Source organism: Pyxicephalus adspersus, chromosome 6, assembly GCF_032062135.1.
Source record: "Pyxicephalus adspersus chromosome 6, UCB_Pads_2.0, whole genome shotgun sequence".
Lineage (NCBI taxonomy): Eukaryota > Metazoa > Chordata > Amphibia > Anura > Pyxicephalidae > Pyxicephalus > Pyxicephalus adspersus.
The window spans coordinates 82,497,815-82,523,653 of record NC_092863.1 but is presented as its reverse complement, the minus strand read 5'-3'; the positions used below and the strand labels follow the sequence as shown (position 1 = coordinate 82,523,653).

General features: G+C 36.7%; 1 protein-coding gene across 1 annotated transcript in view; it reads left to right on the top strand.

Moving 5' to 3' along the window:
- The window catches only part of IPO11 (importin 11), a 228,385-nt gene that overhangs the window by 104,504 nt on the left and 98,042 nt on the right, over nt 1–25,839 (top strand). Inside the window, exons 18-22 of the mRNA XM_072416367.1 lie at nt 17–57; nt 1,234–1,350; nt 5,464–5,577; nt 6,653–6,768; nt 13,591–13,667. Of these exons, the coding sequence (XP_072272468.1) occupies nt 17–57; nt 1,234–1,350; nt 5,464–5,577; nt 6,653–6,768; nt 13,591–13,667 (465 nt within the window). The remainder of the gene's footprint in view (nt 1–16; nt 58–1,233; nt 1,351–5,463; nt 5,578–6,652; nt 6,769–13,590; nt 13,668–25,839) is intronic.

Here is a 25,839-nt window from a genome sequence, read left to right as displayed (position 1 = left end):
TAATGCAGTTTCTTACCAGTTGATGATTTCGAATTTAGAACAGAACAATTCTTACCGGTAAATTTTCTTTCTTTTTTTTCTTTTTGGCCAATATCTTATAAATACTAGCACTAGATATGTTGATAGTTTCTAAAAACAAGTTATTTACTTACATGTGTAAGTGATTTCCATTATTTTTATCTGCTGTTGCCCTTTGGGGAAGTAACAATACTATCAGAACATGAACATTATAAGATGAAGGAGGTCATCGTTCAGCATGTTGTAATAGATCAAATATTCCCACTGCTGCATGTTAAACATGGATGTCAACGAAGAGAAGTAGGACATACGTTGGCTTCATTCTTTCCTTCACAGACATTTTTTTTCCTAGTAGCCATAGAGACAAGTCACTTTTTTTATAGCAGATATATCCCTGAGGTCTGAAGCTAGTTCTCTATCATTTTCTCTAATTTTAAAGGAAGAAAATATATTTGCTACTAACTGGGTGTTCTGCTCCACTGTTTATGTATCCAGTAGAACTGGCACTTTCCGCACATTACCAGATAAGCCATCACAAGAAATTGTCTTCTTTAATGAGTGATCATTATACTATATGTTCAGCCTAGTTCTATGTTTTACTGATAACAAGAGTGTTCCTTCTTCCTACTCCTTTACAAATATATTAGGGGTGCCTAAAATATCTTTGCCCTTGGTCTTCTTGTATGCACAGAGCAAGTTATTAATCCTAAATAAGCAGCCTTCCCAAGCGCTGAACATGTTTTTATTTTTGGTAGGTAGAGTTCACTGTCCAGGCTACTAGGTTTCCCATATAGCATTTATAGTATAGGTATAGTTGATGAGGCTTAGACTATTATAGATGACAAGAGATTTGCACAGTTCAATTGATCTGATGTTTTGTGTATACTCTACACTGGGTGTTTTAGGTGTAGTACGTTATAATCCATTTGTTGTTTACAACACATGTTATGCTGGAAAATGCTTCACACAGACACAGCAAGCAGAACTAATGCAACGCACCCACAACACACTTAAAAATGCAGCCAGGGATGGGGTGCTTGTCTTTGACGGTATATAAAGTATGTATTGAGTTCATCTATTGGGTTTGTTTTATAATTTTCACTGAGTTGCTTTTAATTAATGTGCTAGAATCCCACATGCGTCTTTAAATATAACTTGCATACCTGGCTCTTCTGAATGAATTATGTAATGTCATACCTGTTTTCTCATTTTCAGTATCTGGAATCCTTGTTCCAACTACTTTTCCAACTTCTTCAGCAAGTTACGGAATGTGACACAAAAATGCAAGTGCTCCATGTTCTGTCATGCGTCATAGAGAGGGTCAACGTGCAGGTGACTGTCACTCTATAAATAGATTATATAATTGGAATAGTAGCTGGACATGTGTTGCATATCCTGTTTTCAATTTTGTTTCATTATATAAAGAGAATTATACACTGCATCAGAGTTCAACTCCAAGACCTGTTATGACTTTCCTGTGGGGTTTATTTCTTCTCTTTTATTCGGATGATTTGGATGCACTAAGTATCACGCCAGTAGCAGTGTCTGTACAAATGAAGGTCATAGGTCTTATAGGAGAAAGCCTGCTAGTCAAAAAGAGAAGGAGTCATATACTAGTTAGAAAGACCCTCTGAGACCTTTATTTGGCAGGTTTTGCCTAAGCAGTATGTAAGTGTGAAGGGAAAGCGTGTTTAAGTTATACCTACAATAACAACAAAATTAGATCTGTTTTTTCTCAGCTTTCTCCTGCATACTGGAGTTTTGGAATGGAAATTAAAAATTAAAAAAAAACAATGTGTGCAATGCATTAGGCTAGGATGTGCAGGTGTACCAGCAGAGAAAATGATGGTTTCATATTGCATAGCTTATTCTGAGCCTGGCCTTAGACCTCACTGTTTTAGGATGCAATTTGGAGTCATAAATTTAGCTACATATGTAGAGGGAGCTGTACATGGAGAAGTACTCAGTAAGGTGGAATGTTTATTAAGAAGCTAAGATCAAGTCTACAGGAGCATGACCTGAAACTAGCAGGAAGAAAGTTCATAACTAAACTTAGAAATTCTTATTTTACCAGCATATTAAATAATATTTGAAACAGAAATGTAGCTGCCGTACTAAGCCAGTTTAATAGTTCAGTAAATAGAATTAAACATGTTTGAGATCATGGTCTAAAATAAACAAAAAAACAAAAGGGGCTGCTCTACTTACTTTTATTTATTTCCATGAGCAAAAAAAAAAACAGAAAATCTTTTTTCTTATGTACTAAGTAATAATGGTCTATTATATCAGCCAGGATCATTCCAGAGGTTGCTAGGGTTCATCGAGTAATCAGCAATTTGGTATTCTTCCCATTGACAGCCAATGTAAGGAGCATTTTACCAATTGTCCCATGACCACCTGCACAAGGGGTGCTTTTACAAATAACCACCAATATGAGGGAGTCCTTCTCTCACTGACCATCAAGTTAGCATTCCTTAACTGATCCCCACAGATTTTCAGAAATGGGTTGTTTTGTTTTGTTGTTTCTTTAGTCTCAACTTGCATTTCCTGCCAATGTACTGTGAGTTGTAGATATTATAAAAATTAGCTGAGGTTTCCTGAGGTGTCAAAGTTGTTTCATGGGTTCCTCCATGTTAAAAAGGTTGTATTCTGTTGTTCAACCCATCATTGCAAAGTAAACATGCCAATCTCACTAGGTGATTCAAACTGAGCATATGCTAAACACATTGGCAGTGGTTACTGAGCATATGCTAAACACATTGGCAGTGGCAGATACAGAAATCAAAACTCGTCCTGATTTATAAAAGCTTTCCAAGGCCCAAGAAGATTGGGAGAACACGGGTGATCCAGCAAACCGGGAATGCATCTTTTTCGAATCTATTCTAGGTTTGCTGGATCACCCATGATAGTCTATCTTTTCCTGTCTTGGAAAGCTTTTTTAAATCAGGCCAATAATGTATAAAACTTGACTTTCCCTGTAAAAGTCAGGCTTGTCATCATAATTCTTTATTATAATGGGCAACCTTAATGACCAATATGAAAGCGTAGGAGGAAACGTAGGAAAGAGTAAAAAAAGTTCAACTGGTACAGAAAAAAGTTCAGAGTGGTAATTCAAACTATTGCCAAGGCTAAGTTTTCCATGTAGTCCAGCCTTTCACTTGTAGTTCTGGGAACTCTTACATTTTATTCTTCCTAATAAATTGGCCGTGTAAATGTGTTTCACTCATAGTATGTTTTCTTTGTATCACACTTATCTTAATTGTTTCCTATAAAAAAATGGCCAAACCTTGGGAAACAATTAATTTTAATTGTAACTTCTATACATTATGATCTAAGAGGATCAAAAAAGCTTTAGTACTTTCTAAGGTTAGAGGTACATTTCTGAAAGTTCTTTGGGTCTGGATTCTAAAGCTGGTTACCATCATTATTTTCTGCTACAAATTGTAATGCTCCTGTTACTATATGGAACTGGGTAACGATCCTGCACAGATTGGTCATTTGCAGGCAATGTTGCAGTGGGCCAGATGGAACAAAAGCCTTTAATACTGTGAAGTTCAACTTCTACTCCTATAAATCTTACCCATTAATTACTTCCTAACAAATAAAACAAAAATCTTCAACTGATGGACAAGCAAAAACATTCTTTATCATTTAATCATGAACGTTTATCATGAACTTCATTAGAAAGTTAGTTGTGTCTCTCCACAGTGAAAGACAAGTAAGCAATGGTTTATGTTAATTTATGCTTTTGGGCACAGTAAGGCAACTGTATCATGATTATGCCATCATAGTCTGAAAGGGGAAAACTCTTATTAACATATTTCAAAATACTGCTTCACCTAAAGAATGTTTTTAAAAAAATATTGCTTCACTTTCTTACAACCAGAAATGCATGTAACCAATTTTATTAAAAATACTAGGAGTTTTCTCCTGTACAGGTAGTCCCCGAGTTAAGGACATCCAACATACAGACGACTCTTACATACGAACAGGTTTCCCTGCTCCTTCCTGTGCAGGACAGAGGCTTGTTGGGGGAAGGGGCCGTTCACATGACTTGCAGAAGAAATCTTTTGCTCTTCTGCAACATCTTGTAACTCCTTAATGACTAAGACAAACTCTGTAGTTGTTTTTTTTTTTGCATATCAAAGCACAGCTTGCTCCAGAAGTTAATGAATGTCTAGACTTCAAAAATTTCACATTTTTTTTTTATTTTTATTTATTTTGTTGCTTTGTGATTAATAGTGAGGATTTTATACAACAATTGACACCGCACTGCCTAATAATATGTTGAGACAAACATCTGTCCTAATTGTGTTTATTAAAATAATGTACCTGTTCCGACCTACATACAAATTCAACTTAAGAACAAACCTACAGTCCCTATTACTTATGTAACCCAGGGACTACCTGTATTTGTATAGGGGACATCAATTATGAGTTTCTGATGGAAACAGGAAATATAATAGAAATAGAAATCGAATTTTACCCCAAAGCATAGGAAAACTCAAGTATAAACCTAGTGCACAAAATGCAGGCACTGCAGGTAACATTCAAAATGGTAATCATAAAAAAATGCCAATTAAATTAATGTGAAAAAATAATCTGTGGTGTGTTATTGTTTACATATATATATAAAAAAAGTGGGGAAATATAAACACATGGGCTTAGTAAGAATTTCTTTTTTATTTTTTACAGGTTTAAGTGTTTTGTACTTTTGAGTTGGTTATGATGTGTCATTTGCTTTTAAATGATTTTTTGTGCATTATTGTTGACCACTAGTAGATGACATTCTGTCCTTATGTTTAGTGTGCAGCAAACTCTTAACAATTCCTCGGACAGCTAGAAGTTGGTAAACACTATACATGAAGACACAATGGCATCTGGTGGTCGGACCCAAATATATAGGCCAAGACTCTTTTTCTAATGGCATTTTCAGGTCCAAATAAAAGTCTCAGTTTATACTCGAGTACTTTAAAGTTGAACCCGCCATGATATTACTAGTCACCCTTTTCCAATAAGAAATAATTTCCCCAACTATCCTAAAACTAAGAAAAATGTTTTAAAATGTGAATACCTTCTGTTTTAAATTAAACCTGAAATGATAGAAACAGAGGGGTTGCTATCACCGTATTTCAGTCAGTTACCAGTTAATCTTCTGCCATGTGCATCCTGCATTTACAAAAAGTTTCTCATCCCTGCTTAGTAATAGGTGAAGTCAACTTAAGTGTGTGACAACAATGAAAATTAAGAGTATCCTAGAGGTGCACATATCAGTCTTTTGCATATTAGTTTGCAGTAGTGATGCCCATGCAGTCATATAGAACTGTCTTTAAAAATTGCAAATGTTTGAAATAACACATTTTATATTTACCTTTTAATGTGTGTATGTTGAATTATGGGTAATGACCCATCTATACCATTCCGTCTTTACCATTTCCAAACCAGATTCGACCTTTTGTTGGCTGCCTAGTCCAGTACTTACCTCTGCTGTGGAAACAAAGTGAAGAGCACAATATGCTACGGTGTGCTATACTAACAACACTCATACATCTGGTAAAGGTAAGTCACTCAAGATATTGATGATTTTTATATTTAAGTACATACCTCATACAGTTTGTTCTCAGATCCTTTAGTTTACCCTATATAAATCAAATTGTGATAGACAGTGTTACAGTATTCTCAGGTTCTGAGTAATCATGCACCAGATTTTAGTATCAGCAAAAAAATTGCATCTAGGGCAGAAAGTATGTTAGGACTACAAAAAGACATTCATAACAGTGGAGGGGGTCTGTAGGCTAATTAAACCCTGCACTAAAGCATTGTTAGCTCAGTTCAGGTCTTAGGAACTCAATCGCTTTTTAGCAGGATCAACTTTTTCTTTTTTTTGTTTTTTTTGTTCACTCATTGAAAATATTATTTACAAAACCAAAGGGAAGCAAATAGGAGAAGTTCATTGTTAGAGGTTACATTATATCTAGTATAGTCATTCTCCACAAGGGTTCAGTGGAAACATGGAGTTCTTCCAGTGTTTGTCTGGAGTTCTGCATAGGGGGGCCTGCATAGTTCCCAGGTTTATTGACATTGGGCAGTGCCAGTGGGGTGACACAGTGATCTGGATGGGTGGCATTTTGACTAACAATATCAAGGTCATTCATTTATGCTCATCAACATAATGGGGCACCAGCTCTCAATGGATTCATTTTTATCAGGTTTTCCTGAGTCCTGAAATTTATTTACCAGGGTAAATAGGTTGAGAAAGGCTGATCTAGTATGTGTTGGTAGGATATCCACTTTGGAAAGTTATGAACATATTAAGATTATGGAAAGTTATGAACATATTAAGATTATGCAAACTTTTGTTTCAATCAAGTAAGATTTTGCAAATTTCTTAATGTCTGCATTAGGTACATTTTTTCTAACTTCTGAACATTATTACCCCTGAATTACAAATCAAAGGGTACATGTTCCCATACGTAAAAGTATGCACATTCTATGAGAATTATATATTGAAATTGCAAAGTTAGATTTTTTTTATGATGTAATAGAGTACACAAACAGTCCACATATGTATACATAAACAGTAAACAGAACATTCAGCCAGGGGTTTAATGCTTTTATTTGATTTTGGGAACAGGGCTTAGGAGGAGACAGTCAGAATTTATATCCATTCCTGCTTCCTGTAATTCAGCTGAGTACAGACGTGTCTCAGCCACCACACGTCTACCTCCTGGAAGATGGCCTGGAATTATGGTAAGCCGCTTGAAATATGAATGTTATCCTGCTGCACCTCAGTCAATAGAAGCGTCTGGTAATAGTGCCGCCTCCACATAGCGATTATTTTACCTTGGCTGAGATGGGGGATTTGATTATTTCAGAATTGCCCAAATGTGAATCTATATTGCCTTCCTTTTTGCACATCCTTACGGAAACTTTTAACTCCGCTGTAACAAAACGATGGATTTCAGCATGTCAAGCCCCTCTTCTTTCCCATACGACAAGCTAAGTTTTATGTTAGTTTACTAAAGCTATTACTGAAAAAAAAAATTACCTTAATACTTACCTTATATTTTTTTTTTTAATAAGCACCCATTCTATTGTCTACAAATGTCTAAACAATCCAGTATTGCTTCCTGGTAGTATGAAAACCTAAATAAATTCCATAGACTGTTGCTGTACAGAAATCTTATGTCCTTGTGTAACTGTTTTATTTATTTCATTCAGCTTTTTCCACTGAATGAAACGAGTGATGCAGAAAAAACTTAGCGGTTGGAGGGGAGCCTGGTTGTGTGACCAGTAAAAGTTCCATGACTGGGTGCTCCTCCCGTCACAGAGTCTTTTCCACTCCATTTAGCCTGGAGTGGAAAGCCTGCATACCACTAGCCTGATTTTCCGAAAGCAGCAGCATAGGTTTGCACAGAGTAAGAGAGAGCATATAACAGTGTTATTTGTCCTTTATAAATGTGCTTGATAGTAAGGCAAGCAACTATTTCTTCAAAATTAAGGTAGAAATTTAAAGATAATGTCAGTTCAAGCCCTTATTTTGCATTTGTTTCTCCTATATAGTAGAGATCAGTATTCTTGGTATTATCAGGTATGCCTGGTACTGCCTTCGATCCCCAGGGAACACTGTATACAACCCCTTTGATTAATATATACAGAAGGTGGATGATTGGAAGATTGAAGCTATCAACACTTAGCTAGCACTTTCCTAAGACATGCAACATCCAAATTCTGCATTTACACTGCTATTTTTATTACTTTTATTGTTGTGTTGTATTTATATAACGTCAACATATTATGCAGCGCTTTACCAAGTCCATGGTCATGTCCCTCAGAGGAGCTCACAGTCCCTACCATAGTCATATGTCATTAATACAATCTAAGGTCTATTTTTGGGGGGAGCCAAATAAAAAGAGGAAAGCGGAGTGCCTGGAGGAAACCCACCCAAACACAAGGAGAACATACAAATTCTATACAAATAGATAAGTTTCAGTTTAGGCTAAACCCGAGAGGAATTCTACATGCTGGCTTGTAGATCCTTCAAGTGAATCCTTTACTCCTCCTGTGTCATCAGCCTGTATTAGTCTGTCATTCACAACCCCTATTTATTGTGCAGTACTGTGTAATATGTTGGCGCTATATAAATACATTATAATAATAATAATTGCATTGGTGCTCACAGCCAGTATATTGTACAATCAGATCTAGAGACACAAGTTTGTATTTGCACATCTATGCTATGTTGCTCCACAACTACCAGCAAACATTTTTTGTTTGCCATCTGTCATTTTTAAAGGCAGATATATAATATTAGTTTAATCTTCAGTCTTTGATCAGTGGTGGTGGAAGAAAAATGTTTAACTTTCCCAGGGCAGCCGGTCAAATTGAAATTGAAGAAAAATGATAGCTGAAAACATATTGTCTGCTATGGGCAGTAAGAACATTCTTTACAAACTTCACACCTGAAATCTTATACTATTTTCTGTGATCATTTGTAGAAAACATCCCATTTTTCATCACAGTGAATAAAACATGGTTCTTTTTGTACTTGTTAAACTTCAATACTGCACCCAGTGGCATGCCTCAGTGTTGCATGTGAACATACACATCTAGGATCAGACGTGCATTTTACCTGAAGGATTTTTTCTGTCCATATTTCTTGTGTGCTGAATACAATAATGGCATAGCTATTGAAGAGTCATTTTGCCCGTGTGAGTTATGTGCCTATTTCCTGGGCTGTTTTCCTCTCTATGGTTGACACAGTGATTCTGTGGTGACAAATGCTTTCACAGGGAGGCGTGTTAGGTCTTTTTTCCCCCCCTCCGGCAACTAGCGTTCAGAACATAAATAAATTATCCACAAGATTTATATTAACAATCGGCAGTAATGAATTGTTATTTGTGTATTACGCACAGGAAACATTTAGCAGAAACTGAGCTCCAAGAGCCAATCTGAAGTCACGAAAATGAGGGTCATTATTCTTTGTGTGCGTTTCCTGTACTGCATTTAGCTTGACTTATAAATGATTGTATTTGTTTCTTTTTCGTTTCTAGAATTGAGAAGGCTTAGTGTATCCAAACTAAACTATTTCTTTTATTTTTTTATTGTTTTAAAGTTTGGAGATCCAGATTTATGACACTATCCCATTACTACAGTTTTGTAAAAGATTGATATAACAAATATATGTTATAATTACTTGACTTTGACTTTTGTTAACTAATCAGTCCTTTCTGTTATAATCTATGCTCCAGTTACTGGCAGATGAAGGGAATACATTTTTGATCTAGGAGCCAATTATTAATGAAAAATGAATCCAGCCTTCATTATGCTTCAAATTATTATTATTATTATTATTTTGAATGACTGGACATTTAAACCCCAAATGTTTTTGTGAGGGTACCTAGAAGTACTTTGCTGGGATCTGAACAGTGGGAGAGCAGCGCTAAAAGTAAATTAAAGCACTGAAGTGTTCTTATCACAGGAAAAGAGATTGGTTGATCTTTGCGTTGAGATTGTTTTAAGCTGTAAATCTGATTTTTCTGAAACATTTCATGGTGGAGAGTCCTCCAGTTCCATGTGTTTCAATGGCAGCAATTGAGTCTCCACCAGGAAATATTTTATTATTTTATGTTTCACAAAAATTCAGATTTACTGCCTTATAAATAGACCTTTAAGAGACCTGTTAATCAATGTTTGCACCCAAGATCAAAGGTCACTCAAGCACTACACATTTTTTATACATGAGAAATTTCCTGGGCATAGAGACAGGAGGAGGGTGCTCAGCCATGTGTGGACAAATGACTGCCCTCTATATAGGTAGGCTTTCAGATCTATTAGACATTCACATGTATTCATTAGGATGGGATATTGGCTTATTTGGATGAAGAACAATGGTCTAGACAGGTTTTCCAAGCAATAGCTATCACCTGGAGTGAGCTTATCAGATCCTCTAGGCATTAGAAACTGTCATCTCATTCTGAGCTGCAAAAATGTTTAATGGTATTCACCATTTATTGGTTTCCAGCAGATTCCCATTACCTTGTCTGGCTATTCAAGCCAGCAGGTGAAGCCTCACTTGAGCTTTTCCTGTTATCCAACAAGCCCTGCATTCATAAAACTCTGAATTCCCTGCACTTAAATTCCAAGGGCCACTTTGTAGAATCACTGGTAGTGTATTTTATGAAGTCTTTACTGAGTAACCTCTTGTTTCTGCTTCCTCTATCACCAGTCACATTCAGACATGTAGACACAAAGTGGTCAAAACGTGTTTTAAAATAGGTCTTTTAGGTCACAATCATAGATTCCCTGATCACAAAGTGAGGTGGATTAACATGGTACAGCCAAAAAAAACAGTGTCTGAATTTTACATATCATTTTGTTCCTTTGAAATATCCCTATTATGAATTAAGCTGAGAACAGATGTAAAATGTATATTTAATGCAAATATTTTAAAACACGAACAGAAATGTCAGCTTTATTTATTGTTTTTTTAAATAGAGTTGTTATTGACTAGTTTAAAAGGCTGAGAACCAGCATAGCAACAATACCAATACATAGAATTAAGCATTCATACGATGCAAAATATTTGGTTTGTTTCATATAATTGGCACAGATCGCAACCTCTTTAAATGTGAATATGGTGTATAGGTTTAAAAAAACATAAAGATATAAAATAGGCTTCTTGACACATTTCTTTTATGCAGTAATGCAATATGGTTCACCGTTCCTGTTTGGTGTGTGATAGTTGGTGATGTTAAATATTCACTTCATGCAGATGACCTCTGGCTGGGGATATTATTATTTATTAGTTTTGTTTTTGTTTTTTGTTTTTTATTATTTACACTATTAATGTGTTTTAATACAAATACTTGTATATGTATAGTGTTACTGTGGGTGAGCTGATGAGGGCAGCACCAGCATGCTTATTGTGCCAGTATTTGTCATTGCTCTTAAAGTGACTTGAAGCAAAATTGGAGTTTACATACAGCAAGTGTAAACCTTTTTTGTGTTTACATAGAGTGGGATCTCTAATTGGTCTTATATTGATTTTACATCAGACTGTTGAGCCGCTCTTGTCATCTCCTGACTCAGTTATGTCTTGGAGGACCCAGAACCAATATACATTTAATTTTGCATTTCTATCATAGGTCATTTTTTAAGTAAAGGCTCCTAACACATATTTAGCTTTCCATGTTTTCTTTCAGCACGGCTCTGCTTCCTTCTTTGCACTATTGACTTGTAGTTTATATATACCTGTGAATTTCATAATGATTGGAAATATTAGCAGCACATCTGGAAAAGAGTGCGGCAAAGGCTTCTCGTTCTATTATTGTATTTTGCGTTGATTTTTTAAAAGGAAAAAAAGTAATTTTGTCACTGGTAAGCCCCTCGGGGATTTCACATTATTTGTCAAGAGAAATGGCGTCACCCAGAGGTCATCTTTTTATTCAGTTTCAGTGCTTTGGGTTTCCTGACATCCAGAATGGACGTCTTATGATGTGTCCCACATCATAAACGACTGGAAATAGTCAGTGTGGCTTGGAAAATTCTTTGATGTATCACATATTCTTGAACAGCAGAAATATGGATGCAAATATCAACAGCAGGGGATTCTATTCTCCGCTGAAATTATTTGCCTCTAAAAAAAAGAATTGATGTATTTAACTTTCATCTATTAGGTTTATATTTAAAGCAGAATTAAAGTTCAAGTTTAAAAATTTGTGATAAGGCAGGTCTTTAATGCAGAAAGAGACAGGCGTTATTCCTTCTGCCTAATCACTCGCTGGAGCTGTCAAAATTGACTAGATGCACATGCATTGGTTGCCCGGATAGCCAGCCATCCCAACTTCCCCTGTGCTTGCTGGGTCCAAATGAACTCCCATGCGCCTGCGTGGGAGTTACACCATTCTGGAGTGGCCAATCAAGATGGCAAAGGTTGCAACTAGGGAGAAGGAAAGAAAGAAGATGGGAGCCCCTGCAACAGAAAAGGGACAGAAAAGTGTATCAGGGTTTTGTTCCGCTTTATAAAATGCTGATTTATCTTTAATTTAGATACAAATAGCTAGTATATATATTAAGTATAGGTAATGTTTGCTCATTAGCTTAGTAACTGTGGTGAAAGTTGACTTTCAAAGAAAACCCACAAAAAAGTACAAGGATATTTAAAAAAAAAAAAAAAATGAATCATATTCCACATCATCTCTGATTGCAATATAACTTGCCAGGGGACATTTTTCTTTGCTAAATGAACTGCCTAAATTCTTTGGGTAGAAGTCAGCAGAGGTAGTCTCTAATAATCTGTCATTAAAAAGAATGCTGGGATCTTTAAACACCCATACACATGCAGTACATGTACAGTTCAGTTAATCAAAATGGCCAAAAATTGCTAAGAAGATGAAAACACTGGTGTTGGTGTAAAAAGAGAGATAACATATGTGGTAGGGCTGGAAGGGGCAAATTCCACAAAGTAGGGCTGCGTATACACTTTAGATTTTTGTTGTTGGAAAGCATCTGTCACAATCCTTTCCAACGACAAAAGACTGAAAGTTGTTTGAACTAGCACTGTACAAACAGCGCCATTCTGCTTTATGGAGAGGGGAGCCCTAACTTGTATTACGGACATTTGTCAATTGTGGATTCGCCAGGACGGTCCATGAGGAACGTTGGATGAGCACTGTACACACACCCGATTTTAGCCCTGAAGCGATAAACAGATCATCTGATGTGTGTATGTAGGCTATAGATATTTGGACATAAAAGCAGCTCTTTATGTAAGATTACTTTTTTGATTTGGTTCTAAAAAATACAAAGTGCTTGACTGGTGTTCGAATCCCCTTCCATGAATATATTTGGAATCACTGACCCAGAATGGGAGTGCAGCTCAGGTGTTCAGGTAATTATGGCACAACTTGTCACACAGTTATCTTCATGAGTGTTTCCGGTGTTTGACTGGCAGTACCTAAATAAAAATAAAAGAAAAAAACAACAACAACATTACATTCGGGCAATTAACATTCTTTAGCAGCACCTGTATTTCTTCTAACCTCTTCCGAATGGCATAAGCAGCCTCCTAAGATTATCATTAGATGGCAGTTCACATTTCAGATTTACCTTTCTGTGTTTTGAGGGTACCAAGTTATGTGGAGGACAGAAAGTGTAGATATATCATTTGTGTCTGCTTCCTAGTTAAGGGTATCGTTTGATCCAGATGAAAAGGGCTGAACCAGGCAGTGCTTTTAATGCTACTATAAATTCATTATACCAGGCGTATCAGTGTGTAATCGCATATTATAATACTAATTATGCCAGGCCTGTTTATGACCATGAATAAATCCTAAAAAAATCTGGGTTATTCTAGCCTCCCATGGCTTTATCGCATCTGTTATGACATGAGAGTTTGCTGGACAGTTTCTACATTAGTGTCTGTCCCTCATAGGAACACATACTGCAATATAAGTTAATTTGTTCCAATTTTTAATGTGGGAATGGTCTACAAGTGTGTATGTGCACACACTGTTATCTGTTAGAAATTCAATCTATAATGTTATAATGATCTTTTGTATTTTTTTCTAGGTTAGCAACGTTGGAAAATAGCCTTTCAGTAACCCCTGAACTTCTGCACATCTTCCAGAATATGTCTGCTTTACTAGGTATTTACATTCCATTGCCTTTTTTTTTTTTTTTTTTTTTTTTTTTTTTAAAGAATCATGTACTGAGAGAAATACAATTGTCACTGCTGACTACTTTTTCTGAACATGCTAGATTTTTTGTGTGTTATCTTTCTCTGATATTTTTAGTAATTTCTGATTTACGGACCTGGAATAAGTTTCTGGCTTCACTTCACTTGCTTCTTCTTGCTTTTTCTACGTCAGCAGCTCAAGAACCATCATAGCCTTTGCACCAGGATGACACCTGGACAGCTATATATTTCCTTCACTTCATATTTGAAATGGATCTATCAATAACATTCATAATTCACATTGATCAATAAAGCCTGGGTCACTTATGTAAAACCAAATTACATTGTTATTTTGCATACAAAAGTTAAAAAAAATAATTTTTAGTTCCCCAAAATCTGTGCAAGATACGACTAGTTATATTTTTTTGGCTTTAAAACATTTTTAAGAAGATTCAGTTTTCTCTAACCAGTGTTGAGAGTCAGTTCCCCTCATATATAAATGACTACTATATGAGGAAGCCATGGCTTAAATCTTTTTATATATGCTCATTGTGTAGTGTAAAGTAAAGGCCACGAGACCCATGTACTGAAATCAGACAATTGTTTCAGGACTTTTCCAGGTTGGCTAATCAACCCAACTAATTGGCTGAAGATCTCAGACCTGGAAAATGACTAGAAAATATTTGTTCCTGGCGAGTTTACCTCTGCTTTAAGTGCTATGAACAGTCCCTTTGCTAAGTGAGCAGCATCTAATCCTTTAGGATGTCAATACTTTTTGTATCTGTTCATAAGAATCATCATATCTCATTTTCTTCGTGCACCTTCAGTCTGGTTCTTTAGGAAATACTGCTTTTAATTCCTTCAAGGATTATTGTGTAAACTGAGGTATGTGTTCGTTGTCAGTCCTAATTTTCTTTTTAACACCTTTTGCTGAAAGATTAAACCGTAACTTACAGTAATTAATATTACTTGCAATCAAATAAGTCGGTGGCACATTTCATATGAATTATTAGTTCATTATGTTTCTGTCAGCTTCAATCATTCAAAGCCAATTTTCACTTTCAACTGTCAGAAGAATTTATACGTTTGGAAACACCTTTATGAATCTTCTCCGTGTTCCCCTATACATCTTAAATGTGTCTCTTTTTAATTTGCAAGATTCAAATTTGTCATAATAAAATTAGAGTAATGCCAAAAATGTACAGTTAGGTCCATAAATATTTGAACAGACAACTTTTTTCTAGTTTTGGTTCTGTACATTACCACAATTAATTTAGATGAAACAACTCAGATACAGTTGAACTGCAGACTTTCAGCTTTAATTTAGTGGGTTGAACAAAATTATTGCATAAAAATGTGAGGAACTAAAGCCTTTTTTTTAATATACCCTGTTTCCCCGATTATAAGGCACTCTCTTATATTTTTTGAAATGCCAAAATATGCCCTAGGTCTTATTTTCAGGGGATGTCTTATTTTTCCATGAAGAAGACTACAGTACACATTTATTGTTGAAAGTCACTCATGATCACTCATGTTCCATTGATTGTCCCCTTCTGATCACTCATGTGCAGTTCATATTCCCCTTCTGATCACTCATGTGCAGTTCATATTCCCCTTCTGATCACTCATGTGCAGTTCATATTCCCCTTCTGATCACTCATGTGCCGTTCAAATTCCCCTTCTGATCACTCTATGCCATTGATTATCCCCTTCTGATCACTCTATGCCATTGATTATCCCCTTCTGATCACTCTATGCCATTGATTATCCCCTTCTGATCACTTACCAGTAATTCTGTGCAGGGATCTCCGTTAGGGCAGGGATCAGCAGCTTGTTTCCTTGTTCAGAATCGCAGGGGCACGTGTGCAGGCTTTTTACTTTCAGTTTGGCTCTGAAGGAGGCTCTCTGGAGGACACACACGCTGCAGCCAGCATCAAGAACACACACGCTGCAGCCAGCATAAAGGACACACACGCAGGATCAGATGTCTTATTAACGGGTAAGTGTCTTATTTTAATTTTTTTTTCAAAAATCGGGGGTGGCTTACTTAATGGGGATGTTTTAAAATCGGGGAAACACGGTAATCACTTCATTTCAGGGCTTCAAAAGTAATTAGACAAATTAAAAAGCTGAAAATAAAATGTTTATTTCTAATACTTGGTTGAAAACCCTTTCCTGGCAATGACAACCTGTGGTTTCCTCCTTTTTAATGCTCTGCCAGGCCTTTACTGCAGTGGCTTATAGTTTCTGTTTGTGGGCCTTTCTGTCCGAAGTTTAGTCTTCAACAAGTGAAATGCATGCTCATTTGGGTCCAGATCAGGTGACTGACTTGGCCATTCAAGAATATTCTACTTCTTTGCTTTACCAAACTCCTGGGTTGCTTTGGCTGTATGTTTTGGGTCATTGTCCATCTGTATTATGAAATGCCTCCCAATCAATGTGACTGCATTTAGCTGGGTTTGAGCAGACAGTATGTCTCTGAACACCTCAGAATTTATTCGGCTGCTTCTGTCCTGTGTCACATCATGGATAAACACTAGTGTCCCAGTGCCACTGGCAGCCATGCACGCCCAAGCCATCACACTGCCTCCGCCATGTTTTACAGATGATGTGGTATGCTTTGGATCATGAGCTGTTCCGCGCCTTCTCCATACTTTTTTCTTGCCATCATTCTGGTTGATCTTGTTTTCATCTGTCCAAAGAATGTTTTTCCAGAACTGTGCTGGCTTTTTGAGATGTTTTTGAGCAAAGTCCAATCTAGCCTTTCTATTCTTGAGGCTTATGAGTGGCTTGCACCTTGCAGTGCACCCTCTGTATTTACTTTCATGCAGTCTTCTCTTTATGGTAGACTTGGATATCGATATGCCTACTTCCTGGAGAGTGTTGTTCACTTGGTTGGCTGCTGTGAAGGGGTTTCTCTTCACCAAGGAAATGATTCTGCGATCATCCACCACTGTTGTCTTCCGTGGACGTCCAGGTCTTTTGGCGTTCCTGAGTTCACCAGTGCTTTGTTTCTTTTTCATGATGTACCAAATCGTAGATTTTGCCACTCCTAATATTGTAGCAATGTCTCTGATGGGTTTTTTCTGTTTTTGCAGCATAAGGATGTCTTGTTTCATCTGCATGGAGACCTCCTTTGACCGCATGTTGTCTGTTCACAGCAAAATCTTCCACATACAAGCACCCCCACCCCCTCCCCCTCAAATCAACTCCAGGCCTTTTATCTGCTTAATTGATAATGACATAACAAAGGAATTGCCCACACCAGCCCAAAAATAGCCTTTTAGTTAATTGTCTAATTTTGAGCCCCTGAAATGAAGTGATTGTGTAAAAAAAAGCTTTAGTTCCTCATATTTTTAGGCAATCTTTTTGTTCAACCCACTGAATTAAAGCTGAAAGTATACAGTTCAACTGCGTCTGAGTTGTTTTTTTTTAAATTAATTGTGGTAATGTACAGAACCAAAATGAGAAAAAAGTTATCTCTGTCCAAATATTTATGGACCTAACTGTATATGGCTTGCTATGTAGTTATTTTTCCTAAATAGGTTTGACTTGTGCTGCAAATCCATAAATTACCAGACACAGGTTGTCTTTATGTTCGTAGAACACAGTTTAGACCAACAAAAGGGACTTTTCAGGCATTCCACAAAAGATAAATATTGCAATATATACCATAATATAAAATGTTTTTTTTATTATTCAAATAATAAAACATTTACAAAAATTCACAAAACGTACTTTTAATTGTAGTCTCTATGTTACAAATATTTTAGTTTGACGCATTTCGCAGAAAAATACTGCTTCATCGAAAGCAAAAATTTTTTTTTTAATCCGGATGGTCTAGGGGTACAGCAGAACAGCCCACAAGGTTGGCCTTGACCTCAAATGGATACAGCTTCATATATTAAGCTAAATCCTGGACAAAAACCCTATACTAGATGTCATGAGTTAGGTAAGTATTGCTTTTCATATATGGAGAAGAAGGCATCAATTTCTTCTACCGTGTTTAAGACAGGGTCTTATCGCATTAGGGCTTATTTTCAGGGGATGTCTTATTTATTTTTTAATATTCACAATTATTAATCAAGTGTCTGAATATATTTGAATATTTAACATTTATTATGTCAAAATATCATGTGGCCAATGGAAGTATTAGAGTACTACAGTACAACAACCTATTACAAAACCTGTAACCAATATTACAATGCTATAGAAAGATACCTCTGTGTTACCTGTGACCTGTCGAAATCACAGATTTTTTATTTTATGCAAGAAATCATGAATAAGAATAGACAAAAATGAATAATGAAAAAAAACACAGCTTTATAAGCAAACAAGTGCAACATAACAAGAAAATGTGCTGACAATTAACATGTGACTCATAGAGTAACATGCAGACACAGAAGCAAAACTTCCAAAGCTTTGCTGACCACAAACAGTAACCAATATAAATATAGGTAAAAGCAAACAAAAAATCAATCAATAAATATGCATTGCTGCTAATGAATGAAATACTAGCAAGGACCCTTTGAAAAGAGAATCCACCAACCTCTTATTAGTTGTAGTGTCACACCAGAGTACTGTAGGTTACTTAACCCTGCGATTTCTTCACCCCTTGCTCCAGTGCTTTGAAAATCTCCTGCTCTCTCTCTGCTCTCCCCTTCCTCTTGGTATTCCTTCCGTGTACCACGTGATTGCAGCCTCCGAAGAAGCCAATAGGGATTACTTTCGGGCGAGGGCTTATATTTCACCCTTGCATGATTAGCATGCTAGGGCTTATTTTCTGGGGTAGGTCTTATTTTCGGGGAAACACGCTATGTGTATTATCAACAGAACATCCAACTCATCCATGCAAGCTGTAAAATATCCTATTTTAATTTGTGCTTTTCTATTGACACTTTGAACGTCTGCAAAGTGTAACAGGTTTCCTATACTGACTTAAACAGTGTCTGGTCCTCCATCCTATCTGTCATGCTGCCTTTCCATTTAGATTAGAGATTTATGAAAGTGTCATTTAAGATGACTTCTTCTAGAAAAAATTATGTGTTTTTTCCTGTTTATATTGTGTTTTACTATATCATCTTGCATGCACCTTTTCAATTTCTATAGATCTCATCATAGATTAAAATAAGATTGGTAGAACACCTCTACAGAATAGACTGAATTATATTACCAGGGTTGATAGCCTGGAGATGTATTAGTTACTGCCTTGAGGTTGAGAGAAAATGGTATGATGTCGCTCTAAAGTATAATATATGGATGATGTCAGGGATTGCAATAGAAATGTATAGCTCTCCAAAGTGTGAGCCTTCATTCATTTTTATAAGGCTTCTTGCTTCCAAGCTCCCTTGACCATTTTGTATAGATGAGGAGTGTCAGAGTAACATGCATGAAATATTTGTATACGATGGAACTGAAACATTGCTGAATAAATAAGTCATTCCATTCTATATTTGCAATTTGATGATCCTTGAAAAAGAGAAGTGCTTGTTTTCATGAAATGGGTTTGTGCCGATTATCCTAAACCTAACCATTGCAGGTAATCAGTATTTCCTGCAGTAAGAGCCATTATGTGACATTTTATATATAGAAAATGTAACTTTAGTCTTGTACAATTGTATAGGCTGCTCTGTTGTGCTGAAGTGAATTTGATTTCACTTCAACATCTCATTGTGTACATTGAATGCATCAGCAAGTCAAAGCTCACCTCATTTCCTGGTTGGAGGGAGTCCACTATCATTTAGGCTTTTCCTTCCTAGCCTTATTGACCATGACCTACCAATGTTTTTTAATGGGCTTCAGTTTTTTACCCTGTGGAGTCCCAGCATAAAATATGAGCATTACCTAAAACAACCTGCTTACAGCCTTCCTAGGAACACACAATTCTCCAGACAAATATTCACCCATTAGGACAATTTCATATTTACATACCCCCTGAAGAAGCAATCTACTTACGTCAAGGCTGAGGACTCCTAAGATGCACAGGTGTGAGATCGGGTGACGTAGCCAGCTGTAAAAGGGAAAAAAATAGAGAGCTGATCTCACTGCACTTGCTTGAGATAGGCATCTCTTTTCCTTAACAGAAAATGCCCCTTCTGCGCATGTCTGAGATCTTGGGCATGCGCAGAAGGAGCACCTAGAGACTCCCGAGATGCATGACATAGGTAGGCAATCAAAACTGAAAGGAGAGGTGCTGCACCTTTTTTTTTTATTTTTTTTTATTTATTTTTTTAAATAAAAAATAAATACCATTTTCCCTTTACATATAAGGGTTGTTTACCCTTTTATGTAAAGTGAAAATGTTGAGTTTAGGTACGCTATAAATAATATTATTATACAATAAACTGATTTTGATTAAAAATGTAATCAACTTGTTGATAAAGAGGAAGGATCAAGGAAAGCAAACTATAAGCAGCATTAATTGTTTATTTATCAATTATTTTTTCAAAGAAATCATCTTTAATGTCCTGTCTGAAAACACCAGCCAGCCTATTGGGTATAATATGATATGGTGGCAGGACTTAGTAGATGATTGTTGAGGCCTGACCTTAGTACAAAGTGAATTTGCTTCAAGCAGATTAGTGCCCAGTGAAAAAGTGGAGTCAGTATTCATTCTCAGGTAGACAAAGCAATGTTTTTTTTTTTTTGTAAAAGCTGGAAAACATCATATTTGGTACTTGTTAACTGCTATTCTGATGTCTTCCTCCCCAGCCTGAATTACTTCTCTATTTTCGATCTCTTTTGGAGGAGAAGGGTGCAAGCAGGTCTGCCCAGATAACTTCAGCATTACTGAAACAACATTATTCTGCTTTACTTTTAATGAATTAATGTGTGGTTCACATGCTTTTCTATCTGCAAAGTTTATCATCAGAGCTACACCTGCCTCCCTGGTCAGTTTATTATAGATCACTCTTTGCAACCAACAGTGCCATCTAATATAAACAAGGTAGATGAAGAAAGAAGTAAAATTGTCACCAATATAAAATGTTTCTTTTTTCCCCATGTCGAAACTTGAATTTTCAAGTATAACACTCACTGTACTTGAACTAGCCTACTAGTAACAAATTTCCTGTCAAAGATGTACTTTCCTAGTTTGTGTGACAGTAAGTTTTTAACCTGACCTGTTTTTTTTTTTTTTTTTTTTACAAAAAAAACATTTCTAATAAAAAAACTTTACAACAAACCAAAATCGGATTCAAAACAGAGCATGACCATCACCATCATATAAGAATCTTCTAATTGTTAGCAAAATCAACAAATAACATTATCACTGTAATACCATTTCACCACCCGAAGTACAAAATCACCTGAGCATATCGCTGAACTCAACCGTATTGGGGGACCTCCTTGGGGTCCAGAAGTGACTTATTTTCCACCTTTTCCTAAATCATAATCCAGGGAGCCCATGTGTCCCAAGAACCTTTGGGATCTATCATATACCCCGGCAGTCAGATCCTCCATATTCTCTATCTCGTTTACCTTGCGGATCCACATACCTAAGGTGGGGGGTGTTGTTTTCTTCCATAGTCTGGGGACACAGGCCTTGGCCGTTGTCACCAAATATTTCACCAAAGATCTATTATGGAGTTTCTGAGGCCACTCATTAAGATGTAATAAAAAGAAGGCTGGATCATCAGGGACATGTCTGAGGGCCATTTTTTGACATACTTCTCTGACCCCTTCCCAATAGGCCCTTAACTTGGGGCACAACCAAAATATATGTAACATATCTCTTTTGTGCACCCCACATCTGTCTGACTCAGCCAGAAACAGAGCATGCCATTTATCTGGCACTTGATCTGTTTTATTCCTGGTGATAGGGTAGCTTCACCTAGCTTTGTTTTCATGCCAAGACTCAATTGGCACTATACATCTGCTGGTAGGATGTGCCAACTAAACTTTAACAACTAGCATCAAAAGCCAGCACGGGTAAAGAGTGCTAACGCTGTGTCTTTCTTCCCCTCTTAATAATGAATATTTTCTATTAAAATATCTGCAAGAGTCGACACAGCTTGCCAAAAGCAGCTGCAAGAACATTGTGTAGAATTAGCCAAATCAGTCAACCCATTAATTATCAAATAAATTCGACATCGGTAATCAAAACATTTGTTCAACAAGATCCAAATCAGAAGGAGGGTTTTGTAAGATGCCTGCAGTGAATAAGGATGGAATTGTGTTTTGAACATATCACCCCACAATTTCCTAATTATAACAGGGTTTTGTTTTACAAGTCAGTGCAAATCCCAGTACTCCTCCAGAAATTCTCATCCTCAGTAATGATGTTCTCTCATTGATTCAAATGATTGGTACTCATAATTATTTGGAGGACTTATTTTATATTAACATTTGCAGGCTCTTCCTTGTTACGCTCAAGAAAAGGTTCCAGTTTTCAGTTATCTATTGTTTTTAGAATCACTTCATTTTGGGATTCTGGTCATATGAATTTGTAAGGAAAATACAAAACATTCTACCTATTTGACAAGCCCGTGACTTCCTCCCTGGATGCAGTGCTTACACCATAGCTAATTGCTAGGGGAACAGCAGAAAGATATAAACTCTGTGTAAGCCCTAATGCCATCCAACACTGAGCTTACACAGAGTTAGGACGGGGGGGGGGGGGGGGGGGGGAATGTAGAACATAAGTATTGTTTATTTCTTACAAGTGACAGGTTCTCTTTAATGTTCTTTAACATTCTTTGAGTAACATCCCTTTAACATTATGTTTGTGACTGGCCCTCACTAATATTAGTTTATGTATCCACTTTAGTGATCTCAGCCGTAGTATGCACATACATGCCTTACAGACTATAGCTATGTATGTGGAGCAATAATAACACTGCCCATTGCAAATTAATGTCAAAGCTTCCTAACAAACCGAAGGCTGCATCTTCATGTTCAGACTGCTTTTATAGTTTTTCCTTATTTTGTTTAATGTTTTGTTGGTACAGAATTCATCACTTTCCTGATTTTGCACATATAAGATAAAAGCTTCTACTTGTTAGTTTATTATATTTTTTATTATTTTTTCTTTGAAAATAATGGGGGGAATAATGCACTGAGACTTGACTCCAAAGTGTTGCTGTGTTGGACACATGATCAAGTCATGCAATATTTATACTGCACTGTGTTTTACACGGTTCAGTGTTTTACTCACCATATCTTTATGGTATCTGGTTTGCAACCTGCCTCTAGCACTCTAGTGCTTAGTCATTGAAGTAGCATTGATGAGCCCTCGAGGGAAACATCTACAGAAGTTTCTTTCAGTATGCTATTTCCATTTTCAGGTTCAGGCTGCTTATAGTGTATAAGGCATGCTTAAGTCCACAGAAATAATCCCTATATGTGTAAATAAAGCATACTTCACCACCAAATTCACAGACATATATAATGTGGAAACAAGCCTCAATTATACTAAATAAACCTAAAACTGATCTAAACCAAATCTTATGTAACTTTTTACATGTATAATGTAGTTTGGATTGTAGTACTGCTAACAAAATAATCAAATCCTTAATTAGATACTTATTAAAATATGGGGCGGCAATACTTGGCCCGTGTCCCAACTGTTCTCCTCCATTGTCTTCCACTCACATGTACAGATGACTCTAACGGCTATTTCAGACTGCAATGTTGAACCACAGGCACAACCATGCTCCCATCTACTCCTATACAACTGAATGGGAGCAGTTTGGAACTTTGTGCATGCGTTTGCATATGACTGCAGTTGCAGTGGATCACACTGTGGTTCAGAAAGTATCAAGCCGCTACTGTCTGCGTGGTTGCTTTTACTGCATTGGAGGAAGAGCAGTACTACTACAGGGTAACACATGCAAATGAGCTACATTTATCATCTACCTGTAGCAGCCCAGTGAGTGATAAAGAACCTGCACTTCATCAAATGTGGAAGTTTTGGTTCTATAAGAACCAGCGCTTCGGTGTTAGTAGCCGAGAAGTTGGCAAGGTGCCAGCCACTGAGAGCTTTGTAGCATTGCTTGATTTTTCTGCAGGTCTGAACTATTGCGAAGGGGGAGAAAAATTGTATGCCTAAAGCCCCATCAACATCAAATGGCTTTATGGCTTGTGATAGTTTCCTGTGACAAATGAATGAAAGATGCTGTGCATGCAGCAGCGTATTGTTTTACTGAGAGGGGAGAGGGAAGGACAAGTGAGCAGCACCCTTCTGTGCTCTCCCTCTAAGGGGGTTGTTTATTTATTCACTGGCGTTAAGGAACCATCGTACACATGTCAGTTGTGCCGTTACTTTCTTGCTCCATCTTAAGAAAAAGTAAAACCTTGCAATGGTTTTCGTTCTAGCAACAGGGAAGAAGCCAGCTCAGAAAGGCATAAAATTACATTTTCTTCAAATATAGCAATAGTGCTGGAAAGATAAGTTATTCAGATGTCTTTGGTTTAGAGACGACACCTGATATATTACTGTGCTTCTATTATAAAAAGAAGATAATGGATGACAGTGGGGATACCTATCTTGTGTTAGAAATGTGAAAGGGCACCAATACCATAGTTTAGGAATATACTTAGGCACAGGTAGTGGTACAGATGGCCATTACGCCTGAGAAAACACATTCAAACAGGCAAAAGCTATGAAGGACTTAAAACAAGGAACCCAGACTCCTTTAGTTGTATTTACACCACTTCTGTTGCTTTTAGGCTCATTGAAATGCAGTTGACATTTAATGACATTCTTTTTTTAATGCATTTTGTTGACGTAAATTTCTTAAGTGTTACGTTAATGTGCAACTGATGAGCCAAAATAGTTTACTTTTCTGAGTGTGAAGTGCAGCATGCCACAATGTGTTGGGCCCTGTTGCTGTACATTCCTCTGCATTTAAAAGCAGCATATTTTTTTTAACCCAGCATTCACCAACACAACACTTTGGTGTTAAGTGAGTCTATGGAAAGCAATCGATTTTGGCTTGTTTTCGCGTTGATCAGCATTGCCCAATGTGCATGGTGTTAATGAGTCCTTAGGTGCATACACACGTGCAATAATTTTCACAACTGCACGATGCATTAATGAGCGCTGTATGTACAGAACCATTCTGCTCTATGGAGAGGGGAGAAGGGAGAATGACAGAGCAGTACCCTCTGCTGCGCTTTCTCCCCTTTATTTTCATTACGTCTGTTCCACGTCCGTCATCCGTAGATCCACCTGAGGCGATTATTGGACGAGTATCAACTGATGTGTGTACGTAGCCTTAGTCACAGAAACTTTAAAGCCATATTTCACATATAATTATTTATCTTGCAAACATCCCTAAAGTCATCATATAGGCATCATGATAAGCAATGCTTTTTCATTTATCTTTTGTTTACCTAAAATCTCTACTGTTAAATAGGAAATGTGCCCTGTATTGTTTTAGCAGACTGTTATCACCACAGTTAATTACATGGATTAAACCGCTGCCTTGTTTTGATTATGTCCGTAACGATGAAGGACATATATGAAAGACAGAGCTGTTTAAAAAAAAAAGTAATAATTATAGACAAACTGATTTAAAATTACATTCCTATTACCTGAAGGGTCTGATTGGCAGCTTGTAAGGTAAAACTAATTTTAGACATGAAAACATATTTATAGATAGCATCTATTTCCTGTCTCCAAAGTAAAGCGGGAGCAATAGCTGTGGAACCGCACGCTAATATGTAGATTATCTTGGCAGCTGACACCATTTAAATTAGTAATTATCTCTCAATTAAAAAATCGTGTTGTAGAAGTCATTCATTTTTCCCTCTCTTTTTTTTTCTTTTAATGAAATGTCACTTTACTGTATAACATTACTGATGAAAGGAAATGTTCAGACGTGAATTACATTAGGAAAGTCAGTGAGCAAGTTACGGCTGTCATAAGGTTGACCTTCAAGTGCTATAATGTCCTTCTAGCCGTTGTACAGGTGTATGATGAGAAATAAAAGTGTTAAGCTGGCCATAAACCTTTCAGTCTGATTAAACAATCTTTGAATATAGCAGCAAATATTTTGTATGGGATCCAACCTAACTAGGTACAAATTGTTAGGTAGTGCTACTGCTACATATTTATAGATAGAGAATAGAGACTGAATAGAAATTGCACATTCATACTGAAACGTGTATAAAGAAAACACTAAATTGTATTTATTGTTTTT